The 16,366-nt window shown below is 32.6% G+C and overlaps 6 protein-coding genes across 6 annotated transcripts; 4 read left to right on the forward strand and 2 right to left on the reverse strand.

Annotated features, from left to right (window-relative positions):
• The first annotated feature begins 555 nt into the window (after window positions 1-555).
• On the forward strand, window positions 556-3,430 carry BX664DRAFT_321884 (uncharacterized protein). Its single transcript, XM_051543382.1, has one exon. It carries the CDS (start codon window positions 810-812, stop codon window positions 3,345-3,347), a length of 2,538 nt encoding a protein of 845 aa, XP_051405269.1. The 5' UTR covers window positions 556-809; the 3' UTR covers window positions 3,348-3,430.
• A 247-nt stretch (window positions 3,431-3,677) lies between these two features.
• Window positions 3,678-4,899, reverse strand: BX664DRAFT_321887 (GTP-binding protein Rho3). The gene is made up of 6 exons (XM_051543383.1): window positions 4,670-4,899; window positions 4,507-4,594; window positions 4,202-4,425; window positions 4,105-4,147; window positions 3,959-4,027; window positions 3,678-3,870 (listed from the first exon to the last, which is right to left on the reverse strand). The coding sequence occupies exons 1-6, from the start codon at window positions 4,790-4,792 to the stop codon at window positions 3,830-3,832; spliced, it is 588 nt and encodes a 195-aa protein (XP_051405270.1). The 5' UTR covers window positions 4,793-4,899; the 3' UTR covers window positions 3,678-3,829.
• Window positions 4,900-5,777: 878 nt separating this feature from the next.
• On the forward strand, window positions 5,778-9,540 carry BX664DRAFT_321888 (Cullin family-domain-containing protein). The gene is made up of 18 exons (XM_051543384.1): window positions 5,778-5,988; window positions 6,055-6,173; window positions 6,253-6,356; window positions 6,458-6,527; window positions 6,617-6,669; window positions 6,741-6,839; window positions 6,918-7,225; window positions 7,302-7,417; window positions 7,478-7,705; window positions 7,771-7,930; window positions 8,022-8,104; window positions 8,161-8,271; window positions 8,367-8,480; window positions 8,583-8,694; window positions 8,753-8,979; window positions 9,065-9,163; window positions 9,262-9,302; window positions 9,401-9,540. Exons 1-18 carry the CDS (start codon window positions 5,796-5,798, stop codon window positions 9,444-9,446), a joined length of 2,283 nt encoding a protein of 760 aa, XP_051405271.1. The 5' UTR covers window positions 5,778-5,795; the 3' UTR covers window positions 9,447-9,540.
• A 308-nt stretch (window positions 9,541-9,848) lies between these two features.
• Window positions 9,849-11,208, forward strand: BX664DRAFT_253438 (adenine(58)-N(1)-methyltransferase non-catalytic subunit TRM6; the record flags this gene model as incomplete). Its single annotated transcript, XM_051540307.1, has 6 exons — window positions 9,849-10,006; window positions 10,076-10,209; window positions 10,287-10,494; window positions 10,552-10,635; window positions 10,748-11,010; window positions 11,069-11,208. 6 exons carry the CDS (start codon window positions 9,849-9,851, stop codon window positions 11,206-11,208), a joined length of 987 nt encoding a protein of 328 aa, XP_051405272.1.
• Window positions 11,209-11,913: 705 nt separating this feature from the next.
• BX664DRAFT_321893 (uncharacterized protein) lies at window positions 11,914-13,734 on the forward strand. The gene is made up of 4 exons (XM_051543385.1): window positions 11,914-12,023; window positions 12,286-12,342; window positions 12,409-12,505; window positions 12,630-13,734. Exons 1-4 carry the CDS (start codon window positions 11,950-11,952, stop codon window positions 13,503-13,505), a joined length of 1,104 nt encoding a protein of 367 aa, XP_051405273.1. The 5' UTR covers window positions 11,914-11,949; the 3' UTR covers window positions 13,506-13,734.
• A 269-nt stretch (window positions 13,735-14,003) lies between these two features.
• Window positions 14,004-16,029, reverse strand: BX664DRAFT_321895 (uncharacterized protein). The gene is made up of 2 exons (XM_051543386.1): window positions 14,919-16,029; window positions 14,004-14,804 (listed from the first exon to the last, which is right to left on the reverse strand). Exons 1-2 carry the CDS (start codon window positions 15,966-15,968, stop codon window positions 14,139-14,141), a joined length of 1,716 nt encoding a protein of 571 aa, XP_051405274.1. The 5' UTR covers window positions 15,969-16,029; the 3' UTR covers window positions 14,004-14,138.
• Window positions 16,030-16,366: the final 337 nt, after the last annotated feature.

Genomic DNA, 16,366 nt, shown 5'->3' on the forward strand with positions numbered 1-16,366 from the left:
AAGTCATTGGTTTGTCGTAGTAACTAATCTACAGTAAAAACTTATATCGAAGTGAAGAATATTGGAATCGTATCGTTTCTCTTATCTATAAAAAAAAAAAAAGTAAAATAAAAAGGAACGCATTCACATATAAAAAAAAAGGTACATTCGAAGATGGAATCAATTGCATTGACATGTAATGAAGTGATTTCAATAAAAGTAAAGTCTTTATTAAATAAAAGTTTAACTACTAAAGACTAATAAACACTACTAAAATGATATACTAACACTAAAGTCAATACAAAAAAAAAAAAAAAAAAGAAAAGGGAAGAAAAAGAGTGCAAGAAAAAAAAAAAAGGAAGGGTCACCCTTAACCAATTTAGCCGTCGACAGAAAATAAGTACGTCCGCCTAAGGCTTACAGCGGTAATTTAACTCCTAGTTCACTCTATGTGACATCATTTTTTTACAGTGTTTTTTTTTTCCTCTCCTTCTGAAGGTCGCGCCATTTTTTTTAACTGACAATTTTTTCCTTTTTTTTTTTTCTTCTGTGTTATCGATACCCTCATTCTTCCTTTTTTTTTTTTTTTTTCTTTCTTTCTTCTATTTTCCCTTTATTTATTAGACTTTATTATCTCCTTTTACTATAATATATAGTCTACTTATTACGACTTTCTGATTGTTGGGTCAATCGTTCAATCTTTCTTTTCTCTCTGTCACACACATTACACAATCTCTATTTTTTTGAACCCAACCAAAAAAAAAGTCCTGTCTTCCTCTTTTGTTTGGGTTCATTTTACTTTATTATTATTATTCTCTGGAATCATATCGATGCGATCTAAGCTTGGCTTTCCTACAAGAGGAAGCAAGTCAAGTTCAACATATGTTTCAGCGCAATCACTATGGCTCTGTTACTTTCGAAATCTTGTCCTTTCTCAACAAGGTTCGTCACATTCTTCCTCTTGTATCTCTCATCGGTCCTTTTCCTCACGATCGACTTCAAGGCTGAATCATGAACGAAGGGCTCTTCAACTTTGGCTTTTGGCAGGCTTAGATCATCAATCAACCTATTTGATTCAACCTTTATTTCCTCACCGACACTTTCGAGCACGATCAAAACCTGTTTTGGGATCTCATTCTACTACAGCGGCTTCAGTAACATCTTTATCCCCGGATGATATGATATCAAGGACATCAAATGGATACATGGTTACAACTATTACTGATCAAGCTGAAGATGGCAAAATAACTACAACTTCAATATCAAGCAAAGATGGAAAGGCACCAACACACTTACACCCTCGGTGGTTCAACAAAACAATTGATATGGAAAAACAACTACGACAATTGGATGCATCTATTGCAGAACTCGATAGTCATTTTATTTTTAAATCACTTCGAAGTATGCTATATAACGTCAACAATTATCAATACGATGGGGCGTGGATGATATACCAAGCAATGATTCGACACCAGGTTACAGATCTTTTACGTGAAAACCACTATGGCCATTTATTGAATATCATCAAGTACACTCCCAAGGCTACTCCACGATTATTGATCATTCTAGATCATATGAAAGCAGCTCAACAACAAGGTCGATTGATGGTCGGTACTCGTCATTATTCTCAAGTCTTATTTGGAATGTCAAGGCAAGGGGACGTGAATGAGATGTGCACTTTACTCAAGTCTTTACAACAACAATCTATACTAACTGGTGATTCTGACGTTAAGGATACATTACGTTCTGGATGGTATACCTCTCTGGCAGTGGCAGTAAAGAAGAACGGGAATCCAGCACTAGCATTACAAGCCTTGGAAATCATTGAAGATGCAATGGATCGTGGTGTTTCAATAGAAAAGGAAGCATGTGCAGTGATGATCAGCGTTTTAGCATCCAATATGAACGCATGTGTTCGGTTCCTGACTAATATGAAGAATGCCGGTATGATGACAACAAACGACAACAAGAACAACAAGAAGAGCAATAATGATACCCAAAATCCAAATGACACAATTTTTGATCCAACAACAACAAACGAATTCAATGTTCACATTTACACCTCCTTGATCGCAGGAATGGCACGGAATGGAGATGCTACCAATGCACGACTTCTCTGGAATGAAATGCGCAAACATGGTTTACGACCGACAACAGCGACATATACTGCACTCACGGAAGCTTATGGTCGATCTGGAAATCTCAAGGCAGCTGTCAAGTTATTAAAAAATCATACTTTCAAAAACAATGGTAAAGTGAACAAAGTGATGGCTACTTCGGTGTTAACAAATGCTATTCGACATGGAGAACTGGATTTAGCGCAAAGCCTTTTATCAACATGGGTGGACAAAATGGGTTTGGAGATAGACAAGATGGATAATGAATTCCGGTCAGCAGTTATGTGGATCAAGGTGAAACAAGACTTAAATCAGGCAAGGGATTACTTTGATACATTATATAGCACGAATACGGATTATGTGGACGCAGTTATGGTCAATCATTTGGTGAAAGGATACGGTGATACAATGCAAAAAGAACAAGTGATGGACAGCTTCGGATTACATGAATCATTGACTTGTACAGATACCAAACAGCTCATTGACCCTCATTTCTTTTTGGTGGATTCTCTCTTCAAATGTCGTGACGTACCAGCAGCTCTCTCAGCATTTGTGAAAATGCGACATCAGAACATACCTGACGATATTACTTTTGCAATGGTGATCCGTGGACTTGTGATGAATGATGAAAACGAAATGGCTTGGCGACTCTTCCAAACTTTGAAATCTAGTGGATTGGAACCCAATTTGCATGCATATACCAGTATTTTGAAAACATGTATACAAGGATCACAACGAGGCGCAAGGAAAGAACAACAAAAAACACTTGAACAAGATATACCACATATATCGGCAGAATATATGGAATCATCACTAGGTATTGCAAGTACAACATCGGCAGGAAACAGCATGAATGGAAAAAATAAAATGGGGCCAACACAAGCATATATTTTATTCCGCAAAATGACAGGCTTTCAACAACCCAATGTTTACACCTATACGACATTGATTGCATGTTTTGCCAAACATAACATTCGACGAGCAGTGGATGTATTTACTTATATGTGTGCTGATGGTGTGGAACCAGTGATAGAAACCTATGTGGCTTTATTACAAGGATGTGCGATTTTCCGAAATGCTCCTATGGCTTTATTGATCTTTAAACATATGCGGGAACAACAACATTTGACTCCAGATAATAAGATATGGCATTATTTACTGAAGACATTGGTGCGATCTCGTGTGGACAAGAAAGAAATCGATAGATTGGGTCGTAAGGTGCGTTCAATGAATCAAGATATCTCTATTTAGAATTCTCCCTCCTTGTTTTTTTTTTTTATCATATTCAATTCATTTCATTATCCCCTTTATTCCCTCATCTTTCTTCCCCCCTCTTTATTTTTTTTTTTTTTTATCTTTTATATATAGAATGTCATTGTAAAATTATCGTCCCCATTTAGATCTTGTACTTTTTTTTTTATTTACCCTCTTCTTTGTATTTATTTTCTTTTTTTTTTTTTGGATTGAAAGTAATAAAAGTTGTTGATATTTATAACAGTGTATAAGACTTGTACATATATGGATGAATAAAATGTAAAAATAGTTTCTTTATTAATTCGATAATTTCAAAAAAAAAAAAAGGAAAGAATAGATAGAAGTAACTATTTTTGGAAGGATTGGATATTTTTGACTGTGTATATGATATAATGGATAAAAAAAAGAATAATAATAAAATTCCATAATATTTGTCTTAATCAGATAATGATTGTTGTTATTGGTATTCTTCATTGGGTTCAACTGATAGTACAACGATCTGATCGACGTGCCTTGTAATCTATATCCAGTATAGTAAAATAATAGATAGATAAGTAAACCATGTGATATATTGATTTTCTTCAATGTTATGATATATATATATGTACCATGCATAGCCACTCTTGCAGCTTGTTCAAAAACCTCACGAACACCTCTGTTGTGTTTTGCTGAACATTCTATTGAAACAAATAAATATATATATATAAATAAATGGCCAACAAATTGTAATCAATTAATGAAGATACATCCTTACCTAAGTAGCGAACTGCTGCTATATGACGAGCCATAGCAACTCCCTATTCAAAATATTGAAAAAATAAAAATAATCATGTAAATATCTTATTAATTACCTGTTCATACATAATTGGTTCTGTTGTAATTGATTCTTCATCACGTAAATCACATTTGAGAGCCACCAGCATAAGTTTAGCCCCAGCACAATGATCACAGATTTCAGGTATCCATCTTTCCAAAATGTTGTCCAAACTGACCGGGTTATCGACAGAGAAACATAATAAAACGACGTTCGTATTTTCATATGACAATGTTCGAAGTCTATCATATTCTTCTTGTCCTAAGTAAAAAAAAAAAAAAAGAAATATAATAATTAAATGAGAATCTATTGTTCCTGAGTTACATCCTTTTTATCTATTACCAGCAGTATCCCATAAACCAAATTCCACTACTCGACCATCCACAGTGATTTCATGAACATAGTTTTCAAAAACAGTGGGTTCATAGACCTTGAATGATGAGAAAAAGAAGAAAATAAGTGATTAATATGATGTGAAAATTGAAGTTTTATAAGATAACAATACCTGTGGGAAGATACCTTTGGTAAAGACATTAAGTAAAGATGACTTTCCACAATTGCCATCACCTACTACAACCAATTTACGACGTACAGATATGTTTGAAGTCTTTTCACCACAAAAACCCATGTTTCCAAAAGAAGAAGGGAAAAAAAAAGAAAAGAAAGTATTGCTTTGTGGCTTCGTGAAAAAAAAAAAGAAAAAGGGAAAAGGGGAAAGAAAAAAAAAAAGGGAAATCTGATATGCAGAAAAAAAAAAAAAAGAAATTACTGGTTTTTTTTTTCCATGTGAGGCGTGTTTTTTTTTCTTTTTCTGCGTTATGGTTAGAGATTTGTTTGCATTGGGATTCGAAGATATTTGCGGTGATTCTTTTTTTATATTACGGAAATGGATGATCGATGATTAATTATAGAAACTTTTTTATTCTTTACTATAGTCTTCTTAATGATCATAATCAATACTTTAATCGTTCTGAACAGCAAAGCCTGTTCTTTTTTGCATTGTTTACCATCATCTTTTCCTGCTTAGTAAAATAAAAAACAATCGTCATCCGATGACTGATAAAAAGGACATCCCCTTTTATTCTTAGCATCCTCATAAAAAAAAAAAACCAAACTATTGTAGAAAAAGTAAGCCCCTTTTTTTTCATTTGTTTCTCTTCTCTATCATCAATAAAAAAACAATCGTCTTCATCATCCGTGGACTGATGAAAAATTATTATAAAACGTTGAGGACAATTATGGCAAATCATAAGCCTATCATCATTCCATTTCTTCCTATATCTGAGCTATATGCTTAATCCGGGTAGCAAAAACCTGCGACGTTTAAATTTCGGTTGTAAGTATCAAAAAAAAAAGACTTTTAATTATCATATTTCTTTTTCTATTCATTTTTTTTTTATATTCTCTTTTTGGTACAATCAATACAATGCAAATCACCCTTTTTTATCACCGGCAAACCATATTCAGTAATGGGATATACGTAGCTCAGATTGGGACGGTTCTTGAAATCCAAGGTTGACTCCAAATGATTTGCCTTTTGGTCTTAAGTCACGACAAAAAAATAGAAAAGGTCGCGCGCTTCTTTTTTTTTTTCAATTCTTTTCTTTCTAATAATTAGATTATAACTAATAATGGAACATGACTATTCTAAACGACCACGTTTAGATAATTTTGAAAGTTCATCCTCTATTATACACACTTATCAATCACCAATGGTGGATATACCTATGACTGAACGACCTTTCAGTAATGTACTCATCAACTTGGGTCGACAAACTAAACATCAACTTTCTGATAAGAAACTTATTGTCTACGATTTAAAAGGTAATTAATAAATAAAGGATACTTTTTTTTTTAATAATATCATTATTATTATTATTATTATTTTAGTGGATAGTCCAAGTTTACCTGATGGATATCAAGATAATGTATGGTCAACTTTACAAAACTCTATATATGCTATACAACAAAACCATTCACCTTCAGAAAGTCTTGAAGTACTATATCAGGTATAAAGAAAAAAAAAAAAAAGGAAGAAATTTGAAAGTTCTCGTATAATTATTATTTATTCTTCCTCTTGTTTACTAGTTATGTGAAAACCTTTGTCAACATGAACTAGGTTCTCAACTATACGATCATTTGAAATCAACCTGTCAGGAACATGTTGAAAAGATGTTTCTCTCATTGGAAAGGTAAAAAAAAAGGAGAAGATTTCGTTCATTCATTTCCAAAAAAAAAACAGAAAATTAAATTGTGTCTCATTATATCTCTTTTTTTTCATTTGCCCAAATAGTGACATTTCTGAAGGTACGACATATCTTGAACATGTACGTCATATGTGGTCTACCTACAGTCATCAAATGGTAAAAAAACAGGATCGTCATTTCCCTCTATTCATTGTTACTGAATTATATCTTCTTTTTTTTTTTTTCATTCTTTCATTTTTTTTTAGAATCAAATTCGCTGTATCTTTTTATATTTGGATCGTACCCATCACTCTATCATGTAAAGTATTTCTAGATAATAATTCTATAGATGAGAAAGGAATCTTATTATTTCTTTTAACTTTATGATAGGGATCTAGCAACAGAATTATTTCGATCATATTATAGTCAATCGTCACTTATTCGACAAAAGGTGATGAACTCTATATTGGACATGATTACTTCTGAAAGGTATAATAACAGTGATATAAAAAAACAAATAGGTTGGATCTAGTCTTATAATTAATGATTTGCTTTTTATTTTTTTAGATGCGACAAGAAAATTGACTCCGTATTGTTGAAAAATAGTTTACGAATGTTGATGGATCTACATCTGTATTACACAGAATTCGAAGGACGATTTTTGGAACAAACGCGACAATTCTATCAAGATGAAGGTGACAGACTGATACAAGAAATGCCTATGTCTAAATATTTAGAACATATCGCAAATCGAGTTCATCAAGAATCTATTATTAGAGTGAAACAATATTTCGATAAATCATCCAAAGCTGCCATTACTACCATTGTTGAAGATCAACTATTATCAAATCGAGTACAAGATATTCTGGAAAAAAGTATTAGAAATATATATATACAATAAAGTGAATAAATTCATATACTAATTTTTGTAATTTTGATGATTAAATATAGGCTTCAATTACTTTATGGATCACCGATCTGAAGATGATCTCTCACTATTATATCAATTACTTCAAAAAGTGGATAAATTAGATATCTGTGCGAAATACTTTGTAACTTATGTTAAGGTATGATTATTATTATTATTATTACTAGATATTTCATTAACCATCCTTACTATGTTATAGACAAAAGGAACTTCAATATTAAAAAATCATGCCAAGGACAAGGATCTTTTCGCCACTTTACTTTCCTTTATGCGTAGAGTGGATTCTATTGTGCGACATAGTTTTGAAGATGATGATTTGTTTGTTAATGGATGTAAAGATAGTTTCTCTTACTTTATCAATTTGCGACAAAACAATACTACAGTACTCTTGGCCAACTATATTGACTTAGTTTTACGGAATGAAAAGGTAAATAATAAGAAAAAAAAATATATAACGTATCGAAAATATAATATTTTGATTTTTTTAATTAGGTGGATGAAAAATTACTGGATACTTGTATGACATTCTTCCGGTTACTTCAAACCAAGGATACATTCGAAATACTTTACAAGCAGGATCTTGCAAAGCGTTTGATACTAGATGTAGGAAATGTCAAGTTTGAAAAAGCTATGTTAGCAAGAATGAAAAAGGGTAATGTGTTAGAAAAATAATCATGCAGGAACGAAAAAAAAAAAAAAAACAAGATCTGATTTCTGTTTTTGTTTTCTTGTTTTGATTATAGACTCTGGACCGGCATATACGAGCAAACTGGAAAAGATGTTACGAGATATCAAATACTCTTATGATCTTATGATGAATTTTAAGGTAAGTTACTAATCAAATTCTTTGGATTTATCGTTTACAACAATTTATGATTTTAGGAACAACAAGTTACCCGGGACTCTGACACATGGATGGATTTGAACGTGAATGTTCTTACTTATGGATTTTGGCCATCATATACACCGATAGATATTAGGATGCCATCTCAGGTACCAACTACTTAGAACTAGTTATTGTAGATAATTAATGAATGATACTAATCTCTCATGTTTTTATCTATTGTAAAAAAAAAAATAATACCTAGTTCCAAAGGGTACAAGATGAATTTCAAACGTTTTACACTAACAAGTATCCAAAAAGAAGACTGAAATGGTTAAATGCATTAAGCGTATGTGAAGTGGAATCGAATTATCCAAAGGTAATACTTCTCTCTCTGTCTCTCTGTCTCTTTTTGAAAAAGAAAAAAATAATAATGCATATACATAATACTGATATCACTTTTTTTTGGATATATTTATAGGGAACTTATATGATCACATTGACTTTATTGCAAACTATTATTTTGATTCTCTTCAATAATACAAGCAAATCAGAATTCTCTTTTGGTGAAATACTAGCGGCCACAAACTTGGGTAAGTAAAACATAAGGGATGAAAAAAGTTTTGAGAAGTATTAACATGGTTACCTTAGATGAACTGGAGCTACGAAGAACATTGAAATCATTGGTTTGCGGACAACATGCACTTTTGAAGAAATACCCTTCTAGCCCTGATGTTGAACAAACAGATCAATTTATATACAATCACGACTTTGAATCTACAGAAACTCGTATTTGGATGAATACTGAAAAGTTAAACGAAGCCATTGAAAATAGTGTGTCCGTTGACCAACCTGTACTTATTGCTCGAGATCAACAAGTAAATCAAGAATATATATATATATATATTTCTTTGTTAGTTCTTCGAATGACTCATATTATTATTTTCAATATCATTTTATTAGGTGGATGCGGCCATTGTACGTATACTGAAATCCAAACAATCTCTCAGTCATGGTGCGCTATTGGGTGAAGTGACAAGACAGATTCGATTCCCAGTAACGGTAATTCTCACTATAATCATACAAAAGAAAAAAAGATCAAAAAATACTTATCAACTAATCTCTCTTTTCTTTTCTTTTTTTTTTTTTTTTTCTTTTAGGCACTTGAAGTCAAACAACGTATAGAAGTTCTTATCGAAAAGTAAGTGGAAAACAAATTTTGCATAAGATGATAACAAAAAAAAAAAAAAAAGAGAAGGAATGATATTAATGAAGACTATTTTTCTATTTGAAATATAGGGAATATATTGAAAGAACAGCGGATAATGGATATCGATATACTTAGTTTAACTTTATATATAGAAGAAGCCATGTACATAATCAATAATAATAAAAAAAAAACGCGGTAGTTTAAAATCACGCATAAAACTGTATCTTTATGTGTCTTTTTTTTTTCTCCTTTTTTTTTTTGTTTTAGACTGTAGAAACTGAAAATGAGAATGACTAGGGAAATATATCTTTTTCTTTCGCTTGTTGTTATTTTTATGAACGATTATGAAAAGCGACGAATTGCATGGTATAAGAATAAGTGAATTTCCGCTTTTGGATGAATGCTCCAGTGGCTAGGCTTTCGGCGGGGTTCCGAATACACAACATATCAAAAAAAAAAGTTTTCTCTCTCTACACCTCTTTTTTTTTTGTACACTTTCGTCCCATTGATCTGCCAGTCAAAGAAAAAAACGAAAACATGGAGGATACAATAATCAAAGAAACCACGTCTTTGGTTCCTGTCACTGCTACTCATGACGACATTGAAGAAGAATTTCCTCATGTTACCAAAAACCAATATGTCTTGATCTGTCTTCCAAGTGGTAATGTCAAAATGATGAATCTCAAAGAAGATACGTAAGTGTAAAATTTTATTAAGGCAAGTTTTTGTTTTGGTATATTAATACATGTAATTTTTTTTTTTAGAACTGTGAGTTTAGGCAAGTTTGGCTCTTTCAACTCGAATAATCTTATAGATCAACCTTTTGGTGTATCTTATGAAATTTATGACAACAAAGGCAATATTCGACCTATCAAAAATTATGCTTTAGAAGCAGTAGGTAAAATGATTTTTAAGAAAATAAAGATGGATAATATGTGATTAATCCAAACCTTTTTATTATTATTCTTTAAATAGAGGAAACCAAGGCCAACAATCAAAATATTAGAGACACCAAAGCAGTTCAAGCTTTAACACATGAAGAAGTGGAAAAACTGAAAAAGGAAGGTGAAAGTGGTATATTACAACCTGAACAAATTATTCAACGTATTATGGAATCTCATTCGGAATTTGACAAGAAAACGGAATACTCAAAATTCAAATATATTGAAAGAAAGAAGAAAAAGTAAAGACTGAAATCATTATAAAAGAAAAAGGTAATTTATATATTTTTTTGTAATAGATTCATGAAGCTTTTTACTCCTGTACGACCTACTTTATACTCCATTGCCAATTACTTTTTTACCAAGAATCCGGATAAAATCAAGTAAGTGTTTTTTTTTTAAAAAAATAAAATGAAATAAAATAAAACAAAAATGGATGGGTTAACTAATTGTTACTATTATATACATATATATATATATATATATATATATTAGCTTTCTTCGTGTGGATACATTATCACAATTGTTAAACAAGGCCAATGTACGTGCAAACTCTAAATTATTGATTGTAGATGATACTCAAGGATTATTGGTGGCAGCAGCTGCAGAACGTATGGCTGGTTATGGTACTATTGTTGGTATACATGAAGGTGAAAATCATAACTTTGATGTAGTACGATATATGAATTTCTCCAAAAGAATTTTGGACTCAATACATTCAGTCCCTATTGGTCGGGTGAATCAAAGTGATCCCAATGGTAAGTTGATTAGCTTAAGATATACTGTTGATGGGCTAATTTTACTTTCTTGTTTTAGAGGTGTGGCAAGAACGCTCAGAAGAAGAATATAAGAATATGACGGAAGAAGTTGCTCGTGCATTTGCTCGAAGGAAGAAAGCTATGGAACAAAGAAATCATGCTAGAGATTTGTTATTCCAAGGTGATTTTGATGGGTAAGGAAAAAAAAAATAAAGTTTAAATATATATGACTTATCTCTTTTTATTTTGTAGTTTGATTATTTCTTCATTCTATCAACCTGAAACTGTTATTGAAAAGTTATTACCTTATGTATCTGGATCAAGACCTGTGGTGGTATATAGTCATATGAAAGAAGTTCTTTTGAGTGGTGCTCAATATATGCGCAAATCAAAGGACTTTATTGAAGCTGATATCACTGAAAGTTTCTTACGACAATATCAGGTAAGAACTATTTAAAAAAAAAAAGAAAAAAAAGAAAAAAGAAAAAAAAAAAACTAATAATAATTGATAGGTTTTGCCTGGACGAACCCATCCTGAAATGAATATGAGTTCGGGCGGTGGTTATCTCTTGTCTGGTATCCGTGTGATTGATTGTCCATTTGATCCCTCTTTAGTGGTAAAGGATGATTCAGGTAGAAGAACAAAGAAAAGAAAAACCAAACAACAATCAAGATCATCAACATCAACTCCAGAAACAGCAGTAGAATCATCATCGAATTCAACAACAACAACAACTACTACTACTACTACCATATAATATAGTTTAGACTTCATATCAAAGTTTTTTTTTTTTTTTTTTTTTTTTTTTTTTTTGAATAAAGTGATTCGGACAATCAATTTTAGTGTGGATTTTTGGGAAAACGATATACTTTATTTTTTATTTTTCTTTGTCTTCTTTTTTTTTTCTTTTTCTTTTTTTTTTCTATTCATACTTACTAATGCATTCTACACTATTCGTAGCAGGTTTTGGTTCCAGGACAAGAGCTGTAGATCTAGCTTATGAATTTGAAAGGTAAATAAAACTCTTATTAGTCTTTTTTTTTGTGCTGTCTTTTTATGTCCTTTCTCAACTCCTGTCCCCCCTTTTGAATCCTTTTGTGGCGTACAAACTTAAAAGGATCGACAAATATCAAAATGGATCATCATTCAGAATGGAATAGAGTGGAACGATAGGACATAGATTGACAGAAAGCCATAAAAAGAGGGTCTCTTAGTTTTTGAACAGTATTCTCAATCCTTTTTATATATATATATTTTTATCAACTATGTATTAGGTACGGCCGACTTGTACGTTGTGATATACCCGCTCCTAAGAGTTTCTCATCTAAACCGTATGTTCTATTACAACCATAATAGAAACTAGTGACATGAAACTCAAAACTTTTACATTTTCGTAGGTATGCTTTTGTCGAATTCAAAGATCCCCGTGATGCTGAAGACGCGTTCAACGAAATGCATGGTCGGCGTATAGATGCTTTTACCATTAGTGTACAAGTAAGTCTCCAAAAAAAAAAAAAAATCCTTAATATCAGCCAACTAACATATATATATATATATATATATATTGACTTTTTTTTTTTTTTTTTTTTTTTTTTTTTTTTTTTTTTTTACCTGAAAGTGGGCTCGGAATGCTCCCAGTGCTTCTTGGCGGTATGATCGACCTCCTCGTGATAGAAGAAGATCTCTCTCACCAAAGCCACATCGTTCTTCCTATGATTATCCACCACCATCATCAACGTTATCTTCACCACCACCATCAGCAGCAAGAGTACCATCTCAAGATCATGTTATAGCCTCATCTTTCGATCGAGATGGAATTCCCACTACCAACAACGATATCATTCATCCTACTTCAGAAGAAGGTTATCAATCACCACCACCTCCTATGACTCATGATTATCATCATCATCGTCATCGCCGTCCATCTTATTCTTACCGCCCATACCCTCGTGATCGACCACCACCTTATATGCGAGGTCGATCGCGTTCTCCTCCACCTTATCCACCTCACCATCGTCATTATCATTCTGGACAGCCACCAAGATATCCTACTCTTCTTCCTCATCATCATCGATATCATCCTGACATGCGACGACCTCATTCTCCACCGCCCGCACGACGACATCTTCATTATTCAAGGTCTCCTCCTTCTTATCGCTATAGACATCGTCGTTCACTTTCTCCTTCTCCAGTACGCGATGGCATCAAAGATATGGATGCATCTTCAACCTCTTCTTCTCCCAATAGATCAGCTCGTCATTCTCATGAAACTCAAAACCGTTACCATTCTTCTTATCATGACCATCAACAACAATCTGAACGATCCTCTTTCTCTGGTTCTCCTCCTCCATCCTCCTCTTATCGTCGACCTTTGTCTCCCTTGATAATGACACCTGCAACCAATGGAAATCCTGGTACTGATACACCTAATTGGTCTCCTACAGCTCAAGATGAAAAAAATGTATCCTCTCCCCCTCCTCAATTGGAATATTAGTTCTTTAGATATCATGTTTAAACCCCTCTTCTTCCGTGTGATAGTATTTTTTTTTTTTCTTCTTTCTTCTTCTTGTATTTGTTGTTGATTCCCCTCACTTTTTTGTATACGCAACAGAAAAAAAAAACTGTGTCCTTTTGTTATCCATTTATTTTTCTCTCTCTCTCTCTCTCTCTCTCTCTCCATCCCCTCCCCACACTTACACGTGTTAATAAAAAAAATTTTTTTTTTTCATCCACATTCTTCTTCAGTAAAATCTTTTTTCATCAATACTCTTCTTGTTGTTATATATATATATATATAAGCAAATCGATATCATTTCCAATAATATATTCAATATAATAACAATATGGCTAATTCTACAATTATTAGACTACATTTTTATTCTGAAATCATCCTAGTTCTTACTACTATTTCATTTTCTTTTTTTTTTTTCTTCTTCTTGCTATTCATCTTATTTACCATACTAAAAAAAAAAAAAAATAAATAAATAGAACATTTGATATTTCGAAAAAGCACCAAGTTTTTGTTTATTGAGGGGTAAATAAAAAGCTACTACAGGAATAAAAGAAGAAGGATAAAAGGATTATATATACAGTATATGACACATGAAATAACTAAAGAAGGAAACAATCATCTTGATTTTCTTGCAAATCTTGAGCGGTAACGGGGCCAAGATTTGTTTGATCGTGATTTTCCAGTGGATGACCGGGAAGAGGATGATGCTTGTCTTTGTTTTCGTTCGGAAGGGATTGCCAGCTGATCGAAATAAGGTCGATACCGGATCTCTGTGTCGGCTACATCTAAAAGACTTACAAAGCCTTCCAGAGGTGATAAATATCCAGTATTTTCCTCGCCATGTTCTGTATGATCCAATGTTAGTTGTTGATGTACCATTGATTCATTGTTCATGGGTGAAGCTGTGTTCATACTGTCATTCAGCGTTGCTGTTGGTCCGGAAAAAGAAGTATTGTCATTCCTATCATCATCATCGTCGCTGTCGAAAAAGTTGTGGTTGAACGTATCTATATCGGTATCCAAGTCATCGTACATACCAGTGTCATCCATGCTGTCAGAAAGAAATATCATTTCCTCATTGATATCATTGTCGCTTTGTAAGCAAAGATCGATCACACTGCTACATTCGGAATCATTACCATTGTCATCGATTTCATCGGTGGTTATTCCCATAGGCGAATCAGAGCTATTGGCATTCATTGTACTTTGTTGATCTATTTGAGTTTGATATGTTGTTCGCGGATTATATGATGGATCAGATTCTATTGTCGTATAATTTGCCTACAAGTGAAGTAATGAAGAAGCGTTTTTTTTTTTTTTTTTTAAAAAAAAAGCGGTAAAGTAAAATAAAGGATAAGTACATCTTTTTTTTTTCTTCATTTGTTATAGATTTACCCTTGTTTTTCGTCGTGATGGTTTGTCATTGATCAAATGGAAAACGTCGTCGAGTTGAGTAGCTGGCCTTTTGCGTTGTGTCGAAGAAGATGATGATTGTGTTTTCTTTCGAGAAGGTGGTTTTCTAGTGGTGCGATTTCGAATTGCCATCATATATTGATCAAGTTCTTCATCGTTTGTATTGATAGTATTGTCGATTGTTAGAGGGTTGCTGTTGTGACCATCACTTTCTACTCCTGATGTTGCATTTGATGTATCTTCACATCGTGTTTGACTGTCATGTATTTCCCATGCTTCTTCCTCCTCCTCTTCTTGCTTTGGTAACATTTGACTGTCGTGTATTTCCCAAGTTTCTTCTTCCAGGTCTTGTTCTTGTTTCAGGGCTTGACTACCATGTATTTCCCAGATTTCGTCCCTTTCTTCCAGTACTTGACTATCATGTATTTCCCAAGAATCGTCATCATTTTTTACTTCTTTCTTCAGTGTTTGACTATCTGTTATTTCCCAATGGTCGCCTTGTGTCTCATTAGGAAGAAGGGTATCAAACGTCATACGATCATCGTTGCTCTGTTGTATTTGCTGTTGTTGATGGGTGGATGAGGTACCTTGTTCTATCATATTGCCAAGATCCTTGTGTTCTATGCCTTTTTTGTTACTTTTCATAGTGTTTCTAGATTGCTGAGAAGATTTGCGTTTGGCTGCGGGTGACTGATCAGATTTTTGTTTCTTCTTGTTGAGAGAGGTGGAAGATTTCTTTTCGTTTTTAGGGAACCGCGGCGACACAGTTTGAAACCATTCTTCTTCATTGTCAATAGAAGGTAAAGTGTGTTGTGTTGAAAAGTGTGAAGCCTGTGAACTAAATTTTTCGTATTGTTGCTTTTGCTGTAACAGGTGTTCCTGGTAACTTTGATGGAGAATTCGTTGAAGTACTTGATCCTCCTCTTCGCTGTTTTCATTTCGTCGCTGTGATCCCATGGAAGAAGAAGGTTGTGAAGATGTTTGTTTCAACCAAGAACTTAAGAGCGTATTCCCAGACTTTTCTCGTAGCATTATTGAATATAATGAAGAAAAGACAAATAAAAAGAAAAGGGAAAGCTTTTTTTTTTTTTTTTTTTTTTTTTTTTTTTTGAATGAGATAGGTCAGACTTTTTTTTTAAAGTCGCGAAATGCATTCGCAACACAGAGATTTTTCTACCCTTTTTATTTTCTATGCATTGATTGTTTCAAAAAAAAGTCAAAAAATAGTTTATTCAAATAATCAACTTAAGTAACATCTATATATTATATATGTAACAAAATAAATAGTAATAATAATAATAATAATAATAATAATAATAATAATAATAATAATAATAATAATAATAATAATAATAATAATAATAATAATAATAATAATAATAATAATAATAATAATAATAATAATAATAATAATAATAATAATAATAATA

Source organism: Halteromyces radiatus (assembly GCF_025201355.1).
Source record: "Halteromyces radiatus strain CBS 162.75 chromosome Unknown BX664scaffold_1, whole genome shotgun sequence".
In the NCBI taxonomy this organism is placed as follows: Eukaryota; Fungi; Mucoromycota; class Mucoromycetes; order Mucorales; family Cunninghamellaceae; genus Halteromyces; species Halteromyces radiatus.

Bases quoted from the DNA above. Each gene is read 5' to 3' on its own strand.
- BX664DRAFT_321887 (XM_051543383.1), bottom strand. From the start codon at position 4,792: ATGGGTTTTTGTGGTGAAAAGACTTCAAACATATCTGTACGTCGTAAA. The intron at 4,595-4,669 runs GTATTGTTATCT...TCATCATTCAAG, and splicing joins CCAAAGGTATCTTCCCACAG to GTCTATGAACCCACTGTTTT. The intron at 3,871-3,958 runs GTACATATATAT...TACTGGATATAG, and splicing joins TGCAAGAGTGGCTATGCATG to ATTACAAGGCACGTCGATCA.
- BX664DRAFT_321893 (XM_051543385.1), top strand. From the start codon at position 11,950: ATGCATTCTACACTATTCGTAGCAGGTTTTGGTTCCAGGACAAGAGCT. The intron at 12,024-12,285 runs GTAAATAAAACT...ACTATGTATTAG, and splicing joins CTAGCTTATGAATTTGAAAG to GTACGGCCGACTTGTACGTT. The intron at 12,506-12,629 runs GTAAGTCTCCAA...TTTACCTGAAAG, and splicing joins CTTTTACCATTAGTGTACAA to TGGGCTCGGAATGCTCCCAG.
- BX664DRAFT_321888 (XM_051543384.1), top strand. From the start codon at position 5,796: ATGGAACATGACTATTCTAAACGACCACGTTTAGATAATTTTGAAAGT. The intron at 6,357-6,457 runs GTAAAAAAAAAG...TTGCCCAAATAG, and splicing joins ATGTTTCTCTCATTGGAAAG to TGACATTTCTGAAGGTACGA. The intron at 9,303-9,400 runs GTAAGTGGAAAA...TTTGAAATATAG, and splicing joins ATAGAAGTTCTTATCGAAAA to GGAATATATTGAAAGAACAG.
- BX664DRAFT_321895 (XM_051543386.1), bottom strand. From the start codon at position 15,968: ATGCTACGAGAAAAGTCTGGGAATACGCTCTTAAGTTCTTGGTTGAAA. The intron at 14,805-14,918 runs GTAAATCTATAA...CTTCACTTGTAG, and splicing joins CATCACGACGAAAAACAAGG to GCAAATTATACGACAATAGA.
- BX664DRAFT_321884 (XM_051543382.1), top strand. From the start codon at position 810: ATGCGATCTAAGCTTGGCTTTCCTACAAGAGGAAGCAAGTCAAGTTCA.